Here is a 20,730-nt window from a genome sequence, read left to right as displayed (position 1 = left end):
TAAGGATAAAATATGGATAAAACCAGAGAGGCCATCTAGACCACCGTCGAACTTTAAAAATAATGGAAGTACATTATCGAAACCACTGCCATATTGAAGCACAATCAATTTTGTTGTAACATTATACAAGATTCATTTGTAACTGCATTTATATGTAAGACATAACATTGTAGATACAGGTTTCCTCCTAAGGAATTAGATTACTTCATTGGCTGCTCACACATAAATTCACCTTGCATCCATCCACGGCATCAGAAGCCATCCCGTGCTCCGCATAAGAAATCATATGACGATCACTAGACATGTCTTGCGTCTTGATGGAATGTAGACGCGTGATAAGCGAATTTTGGAGAACAAAAGAGCTGATAACATGACGAGGCCTCAACAGCTCTGTGGTATTTATAGATGTGAATCTATTAAGGCTGTGTCAAAGTGGGTTCACACTAACATGAGAGAAGGTAAAGACTGCAACCAGGTCTAGATGAGTAGGGCATCTTGCAGTCGTCTTCTCCCAGGGTGGCGGTCGGTGTCTTCTCAGGTTGTTGGTATAACTAAGAGACGTGGTCACCTGGGGAAACATCTTCACAGAGCCATCATTTTCGGGAGTATCCCGGATCCCATGTCGGTTATTTCGGCAGTTTGTAGAACTGCTGAAGCTGTAAGCTGGCCTCATGGTATACTTCCGGTGTACACAGAAGGCCCTTGATGCTAAGTGGCAATAGACTGCCCCATAAAAAAGTACAAGAAGACAGGCTTAAGACTGATAAGAGAGGAATGTCGGTTATCTCAACATAATCCCAATCATAATACGAAACAGGCAATACAGGGTCGATGGTTCGATTCGTAATGCCGCTTTGAAACAATGGTACAGGGTTCCATGATCCGATCTATATGCAAAAACTATCAGGAAGCTGACGGATAATGGTTTCTTAGAAATGTATTCCAAATAACGATCCATGGATAAAAATAGTTTTGAGTTACCGGGAAAATTGAGATCATTGTTGCAAAGATGGGAAAAAAGTGATATTATCATTTGGTTATCGCAAGTAATTGGGAGAAGATCAGTCCTTGTATTTATGCTAAATATTTATTACTTGTAGTCAAGCAATACCATTATGATACAATTAAGTAATTATATTTATTGTGACATTTGTAAAAATAAACATACGATTATTTTTATTGAATTATATGATAATACCTCCAGTTCTTTTCCTAACTTGTCTGTCAGGAAATCATCCAGATGTTTCAACGTGTCCTTCATCAATGGAAAGTATGACTTCACTCTGCTTGTAGTCAACCCAGCAACGAAAGATGTTCTAGCTGGTTTCCATCTACAGAACAACAAAATAGAAATAATAGTAATAACTACAACTACAATTACTACAGCCCCCTACCACTATCATGCAACAGTATACTTACTAAAAAGTAAGTTTACTTTTAAATTCATTTAAACTGAGAGTTAATTTCAACACATCTCAAACGTGGTTGAAAAAATTTCTTTTTGTCCATAGACACAAATTTTAAGATAAAGTAAAGATAATTAAAATAAGAATTTACTATTACTATAACTATCATAGATTGTTTTTAATACTTATATAAAGAGGATAGTGGACAATTCCGATTTGTTTTAAGTATTTTATTCTTAACATTTATTATCTAACAAAAAACAATACTCCTATCACCACTGTTTATAAATTTGAAATTATGGGTTTATTGGTAAATTGACGAAAATGCGTCCATTCTTTCATTGCTAACTTATTTATATTGTCAATATCACTAATGGCCATTTTATGGTTTTCAATTAAAGCCAAGAATACAGACATCTTGAAGAAATTGAAGTGGAACTGTACGTAAAACGTGGAATGTTTTCCTTGTGATCCAATATACATTCAAGACTAAGGCCTCGTTCATTTAGTAATTAAAGTCTACTCTAGGTCATTTGTGATAATGATTGATAAGATCCTCGCACAGGCCAGTGGCCCATGAGGACGGGCAGAATAAGGCATACGAGGAGATCGGCTTCTCCTTTTATTAAAAAAAACCAAAATTTCTAGAAAATTACTTTGTCCCGATTTATAATTCTTTCTCCATATATTGTTGAGCATGTTAAAGTTTTAAGCACAAAAGTACCAGAGTAGAATGTAAATGAATCACCATTTGGAATTCAAGGCAATTAGTGGAACAGGGATGTTCAATTACCTAATCTTTATTTAGAGTTCCCCATATTCAGAGTTGACGTTTGCAATCATTAAGTGTACTTTTATGGACATTTACCGTAAAAATTTATTCAAAACTTGAAACTATACTGTAATATTGTGCATAAATTATACTCTAAAATTTCGAATTATTACAAATCAGGTTATGACTCACGTTTCTCCTCTGCACAGGAAAGGATTCAACTCCATAAAAGGGTCGTCTTTTTTATTGGCGTATATCTCATTATCTCGGAAACTGGAAAAGTCGCTGATCAAAACCCTTTTTACCAAGGCCGGGTTTCTTATCATCAGCTTGGGAGTCAAGAACTGGTAGTAGCCCACAGCATCGCTGTCAGGATACTTGCTGAAACACAACAGTAGGATAAAATTGATATGTTTAATTTCCTTTAAAAGTAAGGACCTTTTTATATAAACGTTAGCATGCCAAAAATACATAAGGAATAGATGTGATGAGTGAGAAATACATGGCCGTTTTAATATACTAGCAAAGATTTTTCAGTTATTTCAGATTGAATAACCTTGTGGACGATGATAACCAATGGGTGTTTTCAGTTCCAAAATCCACCTTTCAGTTTTCAGTTGTAGGTGGATTTGGAAGAGAGGGGATTCCGGGGTATTGGGTTTATTGATAGGCTGATCGAATCAAGGTTTTGGTGCCATAAGCCGTTCTTATCAAAATATTTAATTTGCTCCATTGCAGGACACCATATAATTAGTCGCAATAAACATATAATGTACAATACTCATTAACCTTGTAATAACCTCAAAATCCTACTGCGTGTTCGTGGATCAAAGGAATCTGCCACTGAAGGGAAGAAGAGCAAAAGTTGAAAGTAGTTGCATTCCTTAAATAACGTAACTGTCAGTTACAAGACACACCTTATTCACGTGTAATTGGCCTTGAGAATACATTTGAAGAAGGGAACGCACCCGGATATTGTTTCCTTTTTTATGGATAATCCCTTATACATTATTATGTATGTGGTCCTCATGGGTCAGTGGCCTGCGCAAGGACATTATCAAACAGAATAGATAGAGAGAGTTGATACAGTACAAGGTCGATGGAACTGATTAAAAGTGTTACGGTCACATAAGATAAGAACATGCTCTGTCTCTAATTCAGATCCAAAGACCGACTTCTTAGACCACTCGGTCGTCAGTACTCCCTAAAATCCTTTCTACAAACTGTCCCTTCGTTTTCAAACAGCTGTTACAAGTTGTTACTCACCTGCTTGCTTAAATAACCTCGAGTTTGATTATTAACGCCCCGTGACAGATCCTTCTTAAAATAATGTCATTGTCTATCTGTTCGTCAGTGGGTACCTCTATAGACTTGAAACTTAGTAAATAGGTTCCTATTGGTTCAAGGAAGAACTATTTGTTTTTAAAGGGACCTTGATTTTCGGTCAAATGGCACCAAAGTAATGAAGAATATTTTGTCGGGTTCTTAAATATTTCATTATATTGGTTTATTGTTTATTTCAATAAATTTTGGTCCTGAATGGTTAACTTAATATCTAATAATGCTATTTTATTAGAATCTGTGCAAATTTGTGTTCCAAACGAGCTGTGATTTGTTTTGAACCGACATCTCCAAACGAGGTTTAGATAAGCAAAAGTCTTAGAGGTTGCAAATCTGGGATGATTGGAAATGGAACCACAATAGATGTCAGCTAAGTTTATTATAGATAACCCCCGTTGATGAAAGAGAAAAACAACGCCACCGAGGAAATGAAATTCCTGATAATGGGCGTGCATTAATTGATAAACGTACTAAAGGTACCTTTTAAAAAAAGTGAACAGGGTCATCTTTTGTTCTAATGACCCTGAGGTTGCAGTGATTATCTATGACTTCACAGAGGACTTTGCTTTACCGAGAATACCGGTATAAGAAATGTTGTATCTGTGGAAAGTTGACTTTGCTTTTTGGATTCATGAATTGAAAACCGATTTTGCCTATTTCTTTATGTTCACAGAAGGCAAGTTAAATATGCTCCCATAAAGTTTGTACAATGCTATTGTTGAAAGTTCAATTTGAGTCCTGCGATCAAAGAATTTCGTAGAAGCCAAAACCGTTATAACACATTTCACGACAACGGGTCCTGACTTTTTAATTTATGGTAGCTTGGGAGTGTAATCCCATCTTCCAAGGTGACATGGCTGAGATATAGTCTGCCCTCTATTCTTCCTTATGGGATCTCGACTGGACGCAGCCATTACTCCAACCTTACCCGTCCTGAATATACCGTCATACCGGAAGCAAGCGCAAGGATTCTTTCAGGACTAAGCGAAGTGAGAGGTTTCTCAGCCTTTATCCAAAACTGGAAAAAAGCTTTTTGTTGAACAGTTTTTTCAAGCAGAGTTTACGTTTTTATGGTGTTGTACATGTAAACATTTTACTGCACAGGTGCAAAACGAAAAATATCTTTACTGATAGCCAAAGTAACCTCGAAAGCGTAGGACTCCTATGTGTAAAGCTGAAAACTTGTCTGGAATCGATATCAGGTACATTCTTCTTCCGGAAGGGTCAATGACGATTACTGTTTGTTAGGTTCCAGGCCATGAGAGGATTGTGGGAAATAAAGTAGTTGATGTTTTGGAAATCGTTTGCTGAATAGAACTCATGACAGGACCTTAAATGGACTTCTTTGAAATCTCCAAGCTTTTAAATGTATCTTGAACTAGTTAAGTATCTAGATGCATATTGAAAACACTGAAGATGGATGTTATTGATGGGCTTGTTCTTGATTCAACTTCTTATAGAGGGCTTAATCTCGTGTTATGGTGATCTCAGGAAACACATCTTTAGAGTGCGTATCTCTAAGAAAAGTTCATTGTGTAGGTTATTCAATTAGCAAAGCTCAATTGTGGGACACTTGTCTTTGGCTGTCTTGTGTTAGCTGCGGATCGTTTTGATATCTTTGGAAATCAGGATGATAAGAATCAAAATAAATTCAAGACAGATATATGAAAACCAAGCGAAATGGGATCGATATTTGATATGTGTCTTTTACGCTTTGAGCTAACACATAATTTGTAAAGATTATCGAAGTAATTTTCTCGAAATCCTATATGTAAATCAGTGTGGTTTAAGGATCAGATGGTTGCTAAGGGGGAGGATTTTGCTAGCATTTCACAGAAGCTGCGTCAGTCTTATGACTGTAAAAGTCAGTTTTCTGCCCAAAATACCTAAAATTAAAGTTTACAAAGTATTTAATGGCTGGAAAACTATTAGAATGTAAATTCTTATTTAAGTATACCATATTGTTTAGTTCATGTGCCTGCTTTTATTTTATGAAATCTCAATGATTTCTCACACACTTTCACAGATTTATGACTTCTTGTTCTAATTTACTTTATTAAAAAAAATATTTCTCTATTATTTTTAATAATAAAATCACTATATCCTAAGATTTCAGGTTATCATGAACGATATACTCGCAAATTAATGAAATACACTACTTCTAAATTGTAACATTTTAACTTACTAGTAAATTTCATGATACACTTCTCCATGGTTCTTCCGTCCTAGGAAGACTGGAAGGAAGCTGCCGAAGAGAGGAATGGGGGTGATCTGTTTGATACCTCGTCGGGTCCAGAACGTGTACGTGCGGTAGAGATACAGGTACAGGAGCGTCAGCAGTGCCAGCAGCAAAGCGACCACGACTCCACCAATCATGTTGCTGCCAGAGCCTCAATTAAGTTTACCTGTGAATACAATCAAAGTGAAAACTACAAGAAATAGTAAAGCACGAGTATTTGGAGTTGATATAATATTTGAGCGTCAGCAGTTCCAGCAGCAAGGCCACTACGACACCACCAATCATGTTGCTGCCAGAGGCTCAAATAAGTATACCTGTGAATACAATCAAAGTGAAAACTACAAGAAATAGCAAAATACGAGTATATAGAGTTGATATAATATTTGAGCGTCAGCAGTTCCAGCAGCAAGGCCACTACGACCCCACCAATCATGTTGCTGCCAGAGGCTCAAATAAGTATACCTGTGAATACACATCAAAGTGAAAACTACAAGAAATAGCAAAATACGAGTATATAGTCGATATAATATTTGAGCGTCAGCTGTGTCAGTACTAAAGATACTAAAACTCTACCTGTGTTATACTCAGGAAACCAAAAGAAATAGTAAACGAGATACAGTGGATAGAAGGAGAGTAGTTTTGTCAATGTCATTAGTCACTTCTAATAGTAAAATCACAACTCGTTCAAAATAATAATTTCACTCAAAAAATCATTTTGCTGCTAGTATCTTAAATAAAATCATTTACAATTAGGAGTACGCACGTTCTTCAACTAGCATGATTTGTGAATGATTCGTTAGTATGTTGTACACACAGTAAATGTATACAATACACTTTGTTTGTTTCTATTAGCAGATTATGCAATGGATTTTAGAACTGAATTAATTAAAAAAATGATGAATGTATATATGACGAGCCTATATAAAACAAGTAGTTACAATATTTATACGAGATAGCTGTTTTATAGGTAAACACAACAATTTTATGTTTAACCTGTATGCATTGTTTAAATACTATGGTACTGACAATTTCAATCTTTAGTTTGTTTTCTTCCATAACGTATCCTCAGAAAATTTATAAAAAGATATACAGTAGGAAATTTACTGGACGTTTCATTAAGCAATGACTCACATTATGTCAAATGCCTTCTAGTACCACTTGGAAACTCACGGATAATTATTGAATCGTCATTTTTGTTTTGGAAATTCTCAAAGTCCCAGGACAGCTGAAGGGCCTTTCTTCAGACACTAACCATCATATTTTCCTGATTTGGAAAATTACAAAACCCCAAACAGTTAAGACTGTGTTAAATTATAAATGTACTTTAGAAAATTTCAAAATCAAAAGAAAATCCACCATTGAGGTCACTCACAACCTAAACATAAACAATGAAGTATTTCTTAATATTTTAAAACTATATTAAGACATCAGAATGAACACCGCATCCCACACTCTATTTTATTTTGGATTGAATACATTTTACCTCCAACGAAGATCATCCGGTAAACAATCAGAAAACTATTAACCATTCTCTAATCCTTGAGGTTATTGACGAACTTTCGTAGAAACCTCATCTCTTCACTAAGATGCTAACTGTCCTCTTCAGGATGGAATACACTTTGCATCCAAAAGAAATTCCTTAGTAATAAATCATAAAATTCTGAAAAATTCTCAAAATTTTTGAGGTAAATAACAAATATTGGCAGAAAACCCCATCTTTGTACTTTATATGATTTAGTTGTTTCAGGATGGAATATACCTAGCCTCCAAACGGAGGTCATCCGGTAAAAAGTCATAAAATTCTAAGCCATCCTTATAATCCTTGAGATAAGTGACAAACATTAAAATAAACGCTATTCTTTGCACTAAGGAGTTAACTGACTGCTTCAGGATGAAATACAATTGGCCTCCCAATGGAGATAATATAAAAAATAATAATATTCTTAAACACCCTTAAAATCTTCGAGGTAAATAATGCACATTGGTAGAAATCCCCATATCTGCACTCTATATAATAATATAGTTGCTTTAGGACCTGGAATAATAAATGGAGGCGATCCAGTAAAAAAGTCATAACATTATAAACCATCCTTACAATCCTTGAGATAAGTTACGAATATTGACAGAAACCATTATATATTCTCCTTATTATTTAGCTGGTTCAGGATAGAATATACTTGGTGTCTAATCCGAGCTCTTTAGACTATTTAACATACAGACAACGTTAGTTAGAATATTAACATGCATAGGCGACATAATATTTTTCAATTCCAAAATGATAATTTTTCTGTAACCATTGTAACCAAAAATATGAATAAGTGTTTTCTTTATACAGGACGCTTTGTAAACATATAATTTGTATAATAATAATACAATTTTGTACACACTAAAACCGTAAAGTTCTAAACAGGGCATACACTCGTTAAATACAAATGGAAAATGCTTCTTTACAGTATATAGATACTGAGGATTTCGTAATGGGGCATATCTTTAATGGTCTCATTTAGAAGAAATTGATTTTATTACTAGTGTTATTTTGTTATTCATCTCTGACTAAACACACACACACACACACACACACACACACACACACACACACACACACACACACACACACACGCGCGCGCGCGCGCGTGGCACATTAGCCACCTACTGGATGGATATGGGTCACCTACACATATATCACACTCATTATTGTTGTGGGTCACTTCATTCACATATCGAAAATGGGGAAAATACAACATAATGTGTAAGAATGTTACGCCAAAAAATCTAGAAACATTTTTGAAAACGTGGCAGTAACCAAATTATTGCACGTATATGAGAGGTTGTAGATGTCGCAAATGATTTGTTGTCACATAATGCTTATATGAAAGCCAATTAATACAGTAACATTAAATAATATCCTTTTAACTGTGTACTTATTTCATGGAATAGATTTTGAAACTTGCTATAAGTTGTGTTTTATACAAAATATTCAGTATGTGTACACTTTTAAGTAAGTAACTTATAAATGCGTTTAACTATTTAAATACACTTTTGAGCTGACGTTAAAAAATTAATTGCTGTCCATGATGTTTTTAAATAGAAAAAATCGTGCATACCACTATATGTTAGACTTGTATGGTACTATTAATATACAAGTTATTGTTTAGACATCTAGTAAAAATCTTCGGTATCCTGTTCTTTTAAACGTAATTGAAACAAGTTTAAACTATCTTGTGTGTGTGTGTGTGTGTGTGTGTGTGTGTGTGTGTGTGTGTGTGTGTTTTTAATATATATATATTAATATATATATATATATATATAATCATATATACTTTAGCGATTCAATGTTTATTGAAATTAAATAAGGCTATTGCCATTTATATAATTTAATGTAAATAAAAGTCATTTGACAGGTATTTGGTCTTCCGATCATATGTTAGTTTGCTTATTTAAACGCATATGTGACAGATACGGCCAAATACAAAGTAATTGAATCGGAAAAAGTAAGCGCTCTGTGGTGTAATGGTAGCACATTCACCCGGCAAGTGAGAGATCCGGGTTCGAATCCCGGCGGAGCAAGTACTTTTTGCGATTCAATGTTTATTGAAATTAAATAAGGCTATTGCCATTTATATAATTTAATGTAAATAAAAGTCATTTGACAGGTATTTGGTCTTCCGATCATATGTTAGTTTGCTTATTTAAACGCATATGTGACAGATACGGCCAAATACAAAGTAATTGAATCGGAAAAAGTAAGCGCTCTGTGGTGTAATGGTAGCACATTCACCCGGCAAGTGAGAGATCCGGGTTCGAATCCCGGCGGAGCAAGTACTTTTTGCGATTCAATGTTTATTGAAATTAAATAAGGCTATTGCCATTTATATAATTTAATGTAAATAAAAGTCATTTGACAGGTATTTGGTCTTCCGATCATATGTTAGTTTGCTTATTTAAACGCATATGTGACAGATACGGCCAAATACAAAGTAATTGAATCGGAAAAAGTAAGCGCTCTGTGGTGTAATGGTAGCACATTCACCCGGCAAGTGAGAGATCCGGGTTCGAATCCCGGCGGAGCAAGTACTTTTTGCGATTCAATGTTTATTGAAATTAAATAAGGCTATTGCCATTTGTATAATTTAATGTATATATATATATATATATGTATACAATATATATAAATCTTTAAGCACCTCCAATACTTGGGTGTTGAATTGAGTTTGAGTATATTAAAAATTTGCACAGCAAGGGATTGAATAACTGTACAAAGTTTCTGGTATAAACCATTCAGAAGCTAAAAGGAGTCACCAAATCATTTTGATCGAATTCCTTCTTGAAAAAGTTATAGTTACTACAAATTGTATTCTGTACTTCTAATGAATACATAACATTGGGATACAACACTTCAAAGAACTTTTTTATTTGTTTAAAGACAAAAAAATATGTTAATAGGTTTATTAATTCACCGTCTTTGTACAAATAAATCAGTCTGATTAACAGTTATACGACATTGTATGAATGAGGTTTTTACTTTACTTACTACATTATTTTATATTAATTTTATAACTCTATCTCGGCCTTCTAGGTACTGCCTAGTAACTATTAACTATCATTGCAGAATACACGGATTTTCCAAAGATTAATATGCTGTAACCAACCTTTTTAATGCTAAAATTCAGGGGACGAACGAATGCAGCGCTGAGATAGTCACAAAGTTCAAGACCAACTGGACTATTATGCCATCAACATGCACTGCCAGTATAACCTTCTCCCCCCCCTCATTCACCCTCCTTTGTGACATGCATAACCATATCTTGAGTAAGAGGAATGTGATCATACCACTCCTTGAACAACCGGATGATGGTGTGCAATCTTACTCCTTATTTTCAGACAAAATCTAACGTTTTGAATATCTGAAGAAAAAGGTGAAACATTAAATGGTTGCTTTGACTAAAAACTTGATTACGATAATAGAGAATGGGAATTTTTTAGATTTCCGTTATCTGATAATTACAGAACACCACATAATTTAAGAAACGTTTAAATATTAGAAACTGTATAATATATATATGTTATACAACAGTATCCAGCCTGGCAATGTGGAGAGATTGAGAAACTAAGAAACCGACAAAAACCATACCTGGAATACGATAAAACCGGAAATAACTGAAAAAGAATTCTATCGAGCTATTTAAACGACTAATAAATAAATACAAATTTTACAATTCATAAAAAATAAAGGAATTTATTTTCCTAAAAACGACTACCTGCAAATATCCACTTTACAATTTGAAATATACCTCCTGTACCATCATTTTTTATTATAAATCAACTGTTCAGCTTGTATAAATCAAATTCTATGATAACCTAGTTTACAATCAGTTATCAAAACTAAAATCGGTTGTAAAAAAAGACAAACAAACGTAGATTTTATTAAAAATTTGCTGCATCAGCATTTATTTATTTATTTATTTATTTTTATTTATTTTATTTATAAACAGTTGTTTTACATAGTCTTGGCCTTCACCAAGTTCTACAAAACTTGTCGGTGAGGACCACTTGAAAAAGTAAATAGAACACATTGATACAAATATTCAACTTTTAACTTTCTTTTAATTTACTTAAAACTATAAACTCAAATTCGGCGGTTTTAGGGCAGGCACTAGCTTAGATATCTTGGTATGTGTGGTAAATTTGATCGAAACAGTATAATTTTTTTAAATAACACTTAATAGTAATAGTTAAAATCAAACGCATATTTGAGTCCCTAAAAATCCTAATTAATTCTTCCCTCAGCAACGACGAATGGCAACCCTGTCATCAGGAAATCTGACAACGCCGGCTACCGGAATTCCCAAATCTCCTTATCTCTAAACAAATAAGCAAATAAAACCTGCCCTCAGTCAAATTCCAATATGTTTCTAGAGTGGACAGTGCGGTACTCAATCCGCTACTCGCTTTAACATGACTGAGGAGGTACGGGAACTCCGGCGCGCGGTACTGTGTGTGTGCTCCCCTTGTAGTGTTCACGGTGTCGGTGTTTGTGTGTGCGTTAGTTATAGTGTGTGTCAATGCTAGTGTGTTTAAATTGTCCAATTATAGGTTACATATGTGTGTGCGCAACACCGTGCTGTGGTGCTCCCTGTGAGGTTTATAGCCATTCATCGCCACTAACAACGGAGAGAGAAACAGAAACCATAAATAACATTCTTAAAAAACTAATAAAAATATGAAAACTAACATGTAATCAATTTATTTTTTAAGCTAGAGTATCAACGGTACAACAAAATCTAACACCAAGCATAAAATACAGATAAACCACCAATTAACGATTTACAATAAATATTTAACATATAAATAACAATGTCAGAATAATTTATTTACTTCCAAAAACTGTGCTCTCAAAGCTTTAAAACATCAGTGATTAACACTATGATATAATTCAAATAGCCAACAATATAATCTATAAATAGATAACGAGTAACAATAAATTATCAGAGAAAAATAAACAATGTTAACCACTAATTAAAACGATTTACAATAAATATTTAACATATAAATAACAATGTCAGAATAACTTATTTACTTCCAAAACTGTGCTCTCAAAGCTTTAAATATCAGTGATTAACACTATGATATAATTCAAATAGCCAACAATATAATCTATAAATAGGTAACGAGTAACAATAAATTATCAGAGAAAATAACAATGTTAACCACTAATTAACGATTTACAATAAATATTTAACATATACAGAAAGTAACAATGTCAGAATAACTTATTTACTTCTAAAACTGCGCCCTCAAAGAGCTTTAAATAACAGTAATTAACATTATGATATAATTCAAATAGCCAACAATATAATCTATAAATAGGTACCGAGTAACAATAAATTATCAGAGAAAATAACAATGTTAATCCACTAAATAACGATTTACAATAAATATTTAACATATACAGAAAGTAACAATGTCAGAATAAACTTATTTACTTCTAAAACTGTGCCCTCAAAGCTTTAAATAACAGTAATTAACATTATGATATAATTCAAATAGCCAGCAATATAATCTATAAATAGGTACCCGAGTAACAATAAATTATCAGAGAAAATAACAATGTTAAACCACTAATTAACGATTTACAATAAATATTTAACATATACAGTAAGTAACAATGTCAGAATAACTCATTTACTTCTTAAACCGTGCCCTCAAAGCTTTAAATAACAGTGATTAACATTATGATATAACACAAATAGCCAACAATATAATCTATAAATAGATTAACGAGTAACAATAAATTATCAGCGAAAATAACAATGTTACAATTAAAAAAACAACCCGTTCAACTGCAGGCCCACGATACGCAGTGTTCAGTGTTTGTGTCACTTGTCACGTCATTCAGTGCACCAGAGTGATGTCCACTGTGTATATATGCATATGGTATATATCCAATGTGTGTCAGTGAACCAGTATTTCACAGTGATCCAAAGCAAGTTGTCGGTGTTTTCATCACTATTACGCCATTGCGGTTTTCTTTCTCAGGTAAATCTCAGTTTAATTACATTTCTAAGTTTAATAGCCATAGTTCAATACATTTTTTTGTAAGTCTTTAAGTGTGGTATATTCTCAATTTCATCCGGCAATGCATTAAATAACTTTGGGACTATATAATTCGGCAATCTACGCCCGTACACGGTGTTGGGAATAGGTGTGACATATTTAATAACATTCCTTGTGTTAAATTTCCTTCTATACTTTTTTTTAAAATTCCATATTGCCATAATATATTTGTCATGATATTTAACGTGTACAAACCCTTTGGCGTTAGTTGTCCTGCATAACTGTACATATATCTCTTATACCTAAGTTTTGATGAAAGCCGTTACCAAACAGTGCCCTTAAACATTTTTTTTGAAGACCAGCTATTATATTTAAATGGCTTACTGCTGCTGTTCCCCACACAGATACACCATATCTTATATGTGACTCAATCAATGCTTTGTATACTGATAGTTTTGCATTCTCACTAAGTTTATTTCTAAGTTTATGCATCATGGCAGTGCCGGGACATAGCTTTCTGTGCAATCTACTCACATGATCACTCCACGTTAATTTATTATCTACAATCAGACCTAGATATGATGTACTCTGAACCATGGCTATATTCTCACATTCACACAAGCTCTGCTCATGCAGGCACTTACAGCTATGATATTTAATACTTATATCAATATTAATTTTTCATGTTCTTAGGACATATATGCATGATGCTCGTCTTTTCTTTGTTAATAATAAGTCCTTTGTCATGACTCCCACTTAGTGAACTTCTTAAATTCCTCCTGTAAAATATCTTGTACTCTCTGTAAGTTTTTATGCTGTGTCACCAATACCACATCATCTGCGTATGCAAAAATCTCACACATTGTAATTTTATTCAATATTTCGTTTAGATAAATATTAAACAGAGCTGGTCCGATCTGGCTTCCCTGAGGCAACCCCATATTTTGTATTCTTCTCTTCACTCAGCACGCCTACTGCTTTAACGACAAAGCTTCTGTCCTTAAGATAGCTTGTGAACCATCTGAGGTAGGGACCCCTTACTCCTATTTTGTACAGAGAAGCTACGATATGACTGCATTCTATAGTTTTCGAAGGCCTTAGAAAAATCTATAAATAAGCATAAGCTATGAAGTCCTGTTATCCATTCCATAATTCAACACGTTTTACAAACTCCTCCAATGCTTGAACAGTACTGCGCTTTTTCCGGAAACCAAATTGCCTATCATTTAGTATATTATTCTCTGATAGATATTTATTCAAGCTATTTAGGACATATTTCTCCAGTATCTCTCTATAGAGGGCAGTATAGCGATAGGTCTATAATTTCTAAACTCATTCTTGGATTATTCTTATAGATCGGTCGGATTACAGATTTTTTTAGGCAGTTTGGAAAATCACCTTGAGAAATTGAAGTGTTAATAAGCGTTGCTAAGGGTTCAGCTATTTTCCCCATTACTATTTTCAAATCTTTCATTCGTATGTTGTCTATACCCTGGGGATTTGTCAGGGTTCATATTTTTAATTAAAGCCATGATCTTTTCAGGTGTCGCTTTTGGTATATAAAAATTATGTCTTAGCTCTTCGTTGGTCTCATTTCTAGTGGAAATATTTTCTACATCTACATACCCACAGAAATGCTTTAGATTATCCACTCCTTCAACATAGTATTGAGCAAAAACCATTACAATCTCAATTATACTCAAAAGTTTTACACATGCCTATTTTCAATAGCTTTATCTACATTCCCTTTTTTGTTTCTGCCGAGTAAAAGGTTAATGTTTTCCCATACTTTCCTTGTGTTATTTTTGTTTCTTTCAAATATATTTTTATAGTAGGCATTTTTTTCTTTTTTAATCATATTGTTCAATCTATTTCTTAATCGTTTATATAAATCTCTATGTCTATGGTTTGAGGGGTCCCCTTTCCATAATCTAAATATTCGATCTCTTTCCTTTAGTAAATTTAGGAGTTCTTGATTCATCCATCAGTTAAATCCACATCCATGAAAGATTTGAGCAAACAACAATAAAAAATAACAGAATAAATATATAACACAGTAGCCTACACAACAATAAACAACAAGACCCAAAATTATAACACCCTAACTGTAACAGACAATGAAAAAATCTCAACCAAAACATAACAAAGGCTATATATACCATATGTAGGATTATCCCCATGACTCTGTTCAGCCAAACAATACCCAACAACAAACAATAACCAATTCAAACCATGAACACAGAAACACAAACAATTAAAGCAATTAAATACCTGCAAAAAAAACTAATATTTAATGAGAAGAAAAGGAACATAAAACAATAAATTAAGACGTACTGTACCATTACCGGCAAAAAAAGTGTAATTTCAGATATTAGGCCTTACTAATAGGCCCAGCCTGCAACACTGATGTTAGGCCTACACAATTTTGCTGAGGTCATTCCAAGATTTGATAACCAATACATCTTTGTCATTTTCCCCTTTTTTTGCCAGTATTCGCCCGCCACTAAACCAGACAAACCTAAATTATGCGTCTTAGCTCTAAGTTTAGCCTCTCGAAGTAATTGTCTGTACTGCGGGCATAGGTTTCTCATTAAAGTACACATCACTTATCTTGGCCCTTCTTCCATTCTTCAGCCAGAGGTCCCTTGATGTCTTGGAGTAGTACTGAACGATGATTGTGGGAGGCTTTCCATCTCTCCTCGGCTGAAGGCGGTGGGCCTGATGGATGTCTTCAGGCTTATAATCAATACCGATGTCCTTGGATAATTTCTCAAGTACGTTTGAAAGATTTTCCTCCCTGGGATCGCCACTACTTTCAACCCATGAATCTCGAGATTTAAACCGTCTTCCGTACTGGTCTAGATCGGCTAAGTCACTAGAGAGATTGCTAATCACCTCTTTACTTGATTTCTCTTTCTTCTCCAGCACCTCTACCCTAGCCCTCAGCTCTCCATTTTCTTTACGCAGACCCATGACTTCTGCCAGCAGGGAGTCATATTTATCAGCTATAAATTTCATGGACTCTTCAATGCTATCAACCTTAGCCCTCATGTCCACTAGAGAATTGACTTTGGCTAGTATTGCCCTCTGTACACCTAGGCTACTAACCTCAAAAGTGTTGTCGGAGTTGGAGGTTAGGATATTCTCTCTTCATCATCTAACTGAGATGTTGAACCTTTCTTCTGCTTCCTGCAATTAGCACAAACCCACGTAGCCTGCGTGGCCACAGACATATTGTTCCAGGTTTCTTCTTTATACTACAAGTGTCGAGATGAAGGCCATTGCCACAGCTCGAGCACAAAGCATAGTCACCAGTTTTTGGAAGTTTTTCCTCACAAATACCACAATTTTCCGGTGCCTTAGACCCCATTATAAAAGAAATAACTTATATTTAAATTATATCACTAAAAATATCACTGTAGAGTCTTAAACTGTTCAAATTATACTAAAATATGGGTGGTAGTAGAACGGCTGTCTGCCCAAACCGACCGCCAATCACAGACAGCATTATAAATATTTCCGGTATGTTTAGTTTTTATATAAAGGTTCTAGAAACTTGACACGTCATACATAGGTTTTTTTCGGTTCAATGAAGAACTCTATTGATATTAGGGTTAAAGGTCAACTGGCAGCGAAGTTGCTCTTACTACACTCAGTTCGGTAAAGACTTTCATTGCTGAGGGTATGAACCAGCACTCAAAAATGAATTTTATTTCGAGATTTGATTTAGTTTGACTTTACATTTTTCTTTAATAAGGCTGAATAGCTTTATAAAATATCAATACTTTAATATAGATACGTAGCAATGAAATATACTGAACTCTTTGATACTATTTGTTGTTAAAAATGTGTCATAAACAACTTTTGGAAATTGCATTTAGCGCCCCCTTTCATTGTTGCCAAGAAAATTAAAATTAAAATAAAATACACAGTGAATATCTTTTTTCGGTTGTATCGATTCCTAACTATTTAAACACCTATAAAAATAAAAAATATGGGCGCATTAATTGCTAAGTTTAAAACAGTTTAAAATAAAACTGCAAGGTGAAACAATAAAGATAATTATGATTCATGTGGAAATCCCCACTATTTTTTATGAAATAAAGTACGACCAGGATATTTGTTTTAGTTATTATTATGCAGTATTTTAACATATTTGGGTATTTTGAATTATATAATTTAAGTTTAATTCAATTTAGAACTAAATTTAGAGTTATAAACAGTTAATGGGTCATATTTATATTATATATGACCTACAATATTTGAAGCACGTATTAAGATCAAGCCAAAGAAGGGGATTTCCTTAAAAATTTACGTGATTTTTTTTGGTAATTTGCGATAAATTACAAAAAAGACGTATTATGAAAATATGAGCTTGAATCGTCATAAAGAGCGTGCAAAAGTGAAGTTCATAGATCGAAAAATGTACTCCACGTTTTAATGTTCAGCTAGAATAATCATTTGATATCATCTGAGTTCAAACTTCGAAACAGAAAACAATAAAATGACGATAGTAGTTCGGATTGTATTCTGTATCTATACTAGACACTACTCTAATAATGTTTATTCAGTTCTATATTTTATAAGAGCTATAGCTAAAATATTTTCCATTCTAAATTTTTTCGAACAAATTGTTTGCAAAAATTCATTTTATTTACAGGTCAACTTTGAAAATAGATAATTTGGGTAGCCACACAACTTATATCTATTTAAATAAAACAGTGTCTTTTTCGATGTAACTACCACTCAAAATGTTTCGATTTCAAAATTTTTTATACACATAAAAATTTTGGAGCCGTGAACAAATTTTCGTACTACCTAAGTTGATAAATGAAGGTTTTTCTAAGAAAACATCGTTTGTCGCAGGTTTTTGGTGGTGGTTGAAATTGCAGACTTTCTAAATATATTAAACGGAAAATTTTTCTTAGATTATATTTTTCTTAGCTTGATAAACATAAAATCGACCGTCTAACACAAATAAATAGCTTCATCTCCAAAATGACCAATGCGTAACGGAACTGGAAGCCTGTATATACTTAGATGACGCTCATTTAACATTTATTTACGTGTCTGATTATTGTACTAAAAAAATAATACGAGATAAAATTATAATTTGAAATATTTTAACCCTTTTGATACCTTTTCATTTTGACCTCCACAAAAAACCTTTTCTACGGAATATTTCTCTACCGATATCAAGAAAAAGCAGGTTGTGTAATTATATAATTACTGTTCTCGCATTTTTGACAATAGCATTTACAAAGGATAAATTCTATGCATTGGAGAGATTGAAACAAATATATTTCAATATTAATGAGTATATGAAGCAAAAGTACCTACTTGCTCTAGATGTGCTCTTGTGAATCCTTACTAGCCCAAGGACGTGAGGAGACTAGAGTTCACTTTCGTGAGAAGCTCTTCTATATTGCTTTATACGGTTAACCAGACAACGATAACCCAAGCGTTTTTCTCACTAAAAAATAAACATTTAAAAATATGTCAGGTCACGTGCCAAACAAAACCACTGTGACATATTAAAAAAGTAGCTTGATAACATTTGAATATTGACCACGAGTAATATACATCGAAAATAAAACCATACCAGGATTGCTTTTTACTTTTTCTTTGTAGAATACGATAAAGTATCTTGTTATTTTACAAACAGTGATTAAACTGTAGACTTCGATAATAGGAGCTCTTTATTCATGTTTGTTTTACTACGTAACCCGTTCAAGAGTGAATAAGTAATGAACGTTTTACTTATGTTTTCTCAAACATTGTAAGTTTTAGTAATTTAATTCTGGTTATGGACAATCGCACTATGAAGTATTTAGATCAGTCGTACCACCTATTGAACTTACACACCTATTAGTGTTGATAGTTACATGTATTTTCAATATAAAGTAACAAATTAATCAAATTTTCAACCTTAAAAGCTAGCCAATTTATGATTTGAGTTTAGTGTTGTGTTTACGTTGGCGATTCCTTCTATTTTGGGCTCCCCTCTATATGGGTCGAATTTCCTCTGTTTTGTTCCTTTTGATAATTTAATGGTATGTTTTTTTATTTATTTACCTCTGCAGATCTAACATGGATTGCTGGGTCTAGTTAGTTGGGTCTGCGTGGATTGATTTTGATTATTTTTTGGGGTTGGGGCGTACTTACTTTTTGGGGCAATAAAATTTAAGGTAATTTTCTGCAAAATTTTTACTATGTCCATTAAGGATGTGAGTTTGTAGTTTGTGATCTTGAAAATCTTTTCTGCAATGGCCCTATGTGAAGTATGTTAGTAAGTCGCTATTTCCAGTGCGTTTGTCTAAAATTACTTGGTTTTTAATAATGTGTGTTTGGGGAATGTTTTAAATTTCAAATTTTTTTGTTTGGATGGGTGGGAGAAATTCTATGAGGATTGGTTTTATCTTCATATTTCCCGCAATTTTTTTTGCATATTTTTCTGTTTGTGATGATTTATTTTAAGCTATAAACTAATTCTCATTTTATAATGCAAATTTTGATTAGAAACTTTCCGAGACCATTAACTGATTTTTATACATAAAAACTGGGATGTATAAGAAGGTACTGGTTAATTTGGCTTACAGATTTGGGAGGGGAGGCAACATAAAACGTATTTGCGTCAATTACAGATAGGAATTTCTTTACCTAAAACCTTTATCTGTTGTACCAACCTAGGCCCGTTACTTATTTTATTGGCACTCTACTCTACAGGGAGCAAGGTTTGTATATATATATATATATATATATATATATATATATATATATATTTATGTAGGCCTATGTGTACGTATATGTATAAGGATGCATGCTTGTATGTGTGTGCGTTTTGTATACTACATATCTGAGTCATATATATGATGAAAACCTATCAGCAATTTAGGTCGACTATAATTTTTCAACGACTCGTACCCACGCGCAGACTTGCCTTTGTAGGTACTTTTTTCTATATTTTGAGAAATGTATATGTTTAATCATTTATTAAGAATATTATAGTATTAAATAATTAATTATAGAATTTTAATTTTTTTTTTAAAATAAATATTTTTTTAATTGAATTGAATTTGAATTGAGTTTTTTTGCTTGTGTGGTTTTCCTTGCTACAGTAATGCTACACCACATAATAATTGTACACGAATTATACTTTGTGTCTTCACTTGAATGAATTGCACATTAAAAGAATTTTATCTAGAGAAGCCTTTTTTACTTACAGAGAGAATTGAGGTACTGGACACTTATATATGGTACAAGCACTAATGTAATTACTCGCACTACACAGGAACCCGAAGACGGTATGGCGAGGACGTCCAGGTGTTTCTTGGTACTCTTCTACATTGAGACTGCCTTCGCCAGGTCCACAACCAGGTCCATTATCTTCGTCATGCCACTGCCATGCCGCTGACCTT

At 33.6% G+C, this 20,730-nt stretch overlaps 1 protein-coding gene across 1 annotated transcript in view; it reads right to left on the bottom strand.

The window, feature by feature from the left end:
- The window catches only part of LOC124367807 (cytochrome P450 6k1-like), a 30,124-nt gene extending 19,663 nt beyond the window's left edge, over window positions 1–10,461 (bottom strand). Inside the window, exons 1-4 of the mRNA XM_046824930.1 lie at window positions 10,408–10,461; window positions 5,705–5,924; window positions 2,371–2,559; window positions 1,199–1,331 (exon numbers count right to left, since the gene is read on the bottom strand). Of these exons, the coding sequence (XP_046680886.1) occupies window positions 1,199–1,331; window positions 2,371–2,559; window positions 5,705–5,895 (513 nt within the window). The 5' untranslated portion in view covers window positions 5,896–5,924; window positions 10,408–10,461. The remainder of the gene's footprint in view (window positions 1–1,198; window positions 1,332–2,370; window positions 2,560–5,704; window positions 5,925–10,407) is intronic.
- Between the last annotated feature and the right edge of the window lie 10,269 nt (window positions 10,462–20,730).

The sequence above is a fragment of the Homalodisca vitripennis genome, chromosome 8 (assembly GCF_021130785.1).
Source record: "Homalodisca vitripennis isolate AUS2020 chromosome 8, UT_GWSS_2.1, whole genome shotgun sequence".
Taxonomy (NCBI): Eukaryota; Metazoa; Arthropoda; class Insecta; order Hemiptera; family Cicadellidae; genus Homalodisca; species Homalodisca vitripennis.
The sequence above is the reverse complement of the archived record's forward strand: the minus strand, read 5'-3'. Positions and strand labels throughout refer to the sequence as shown.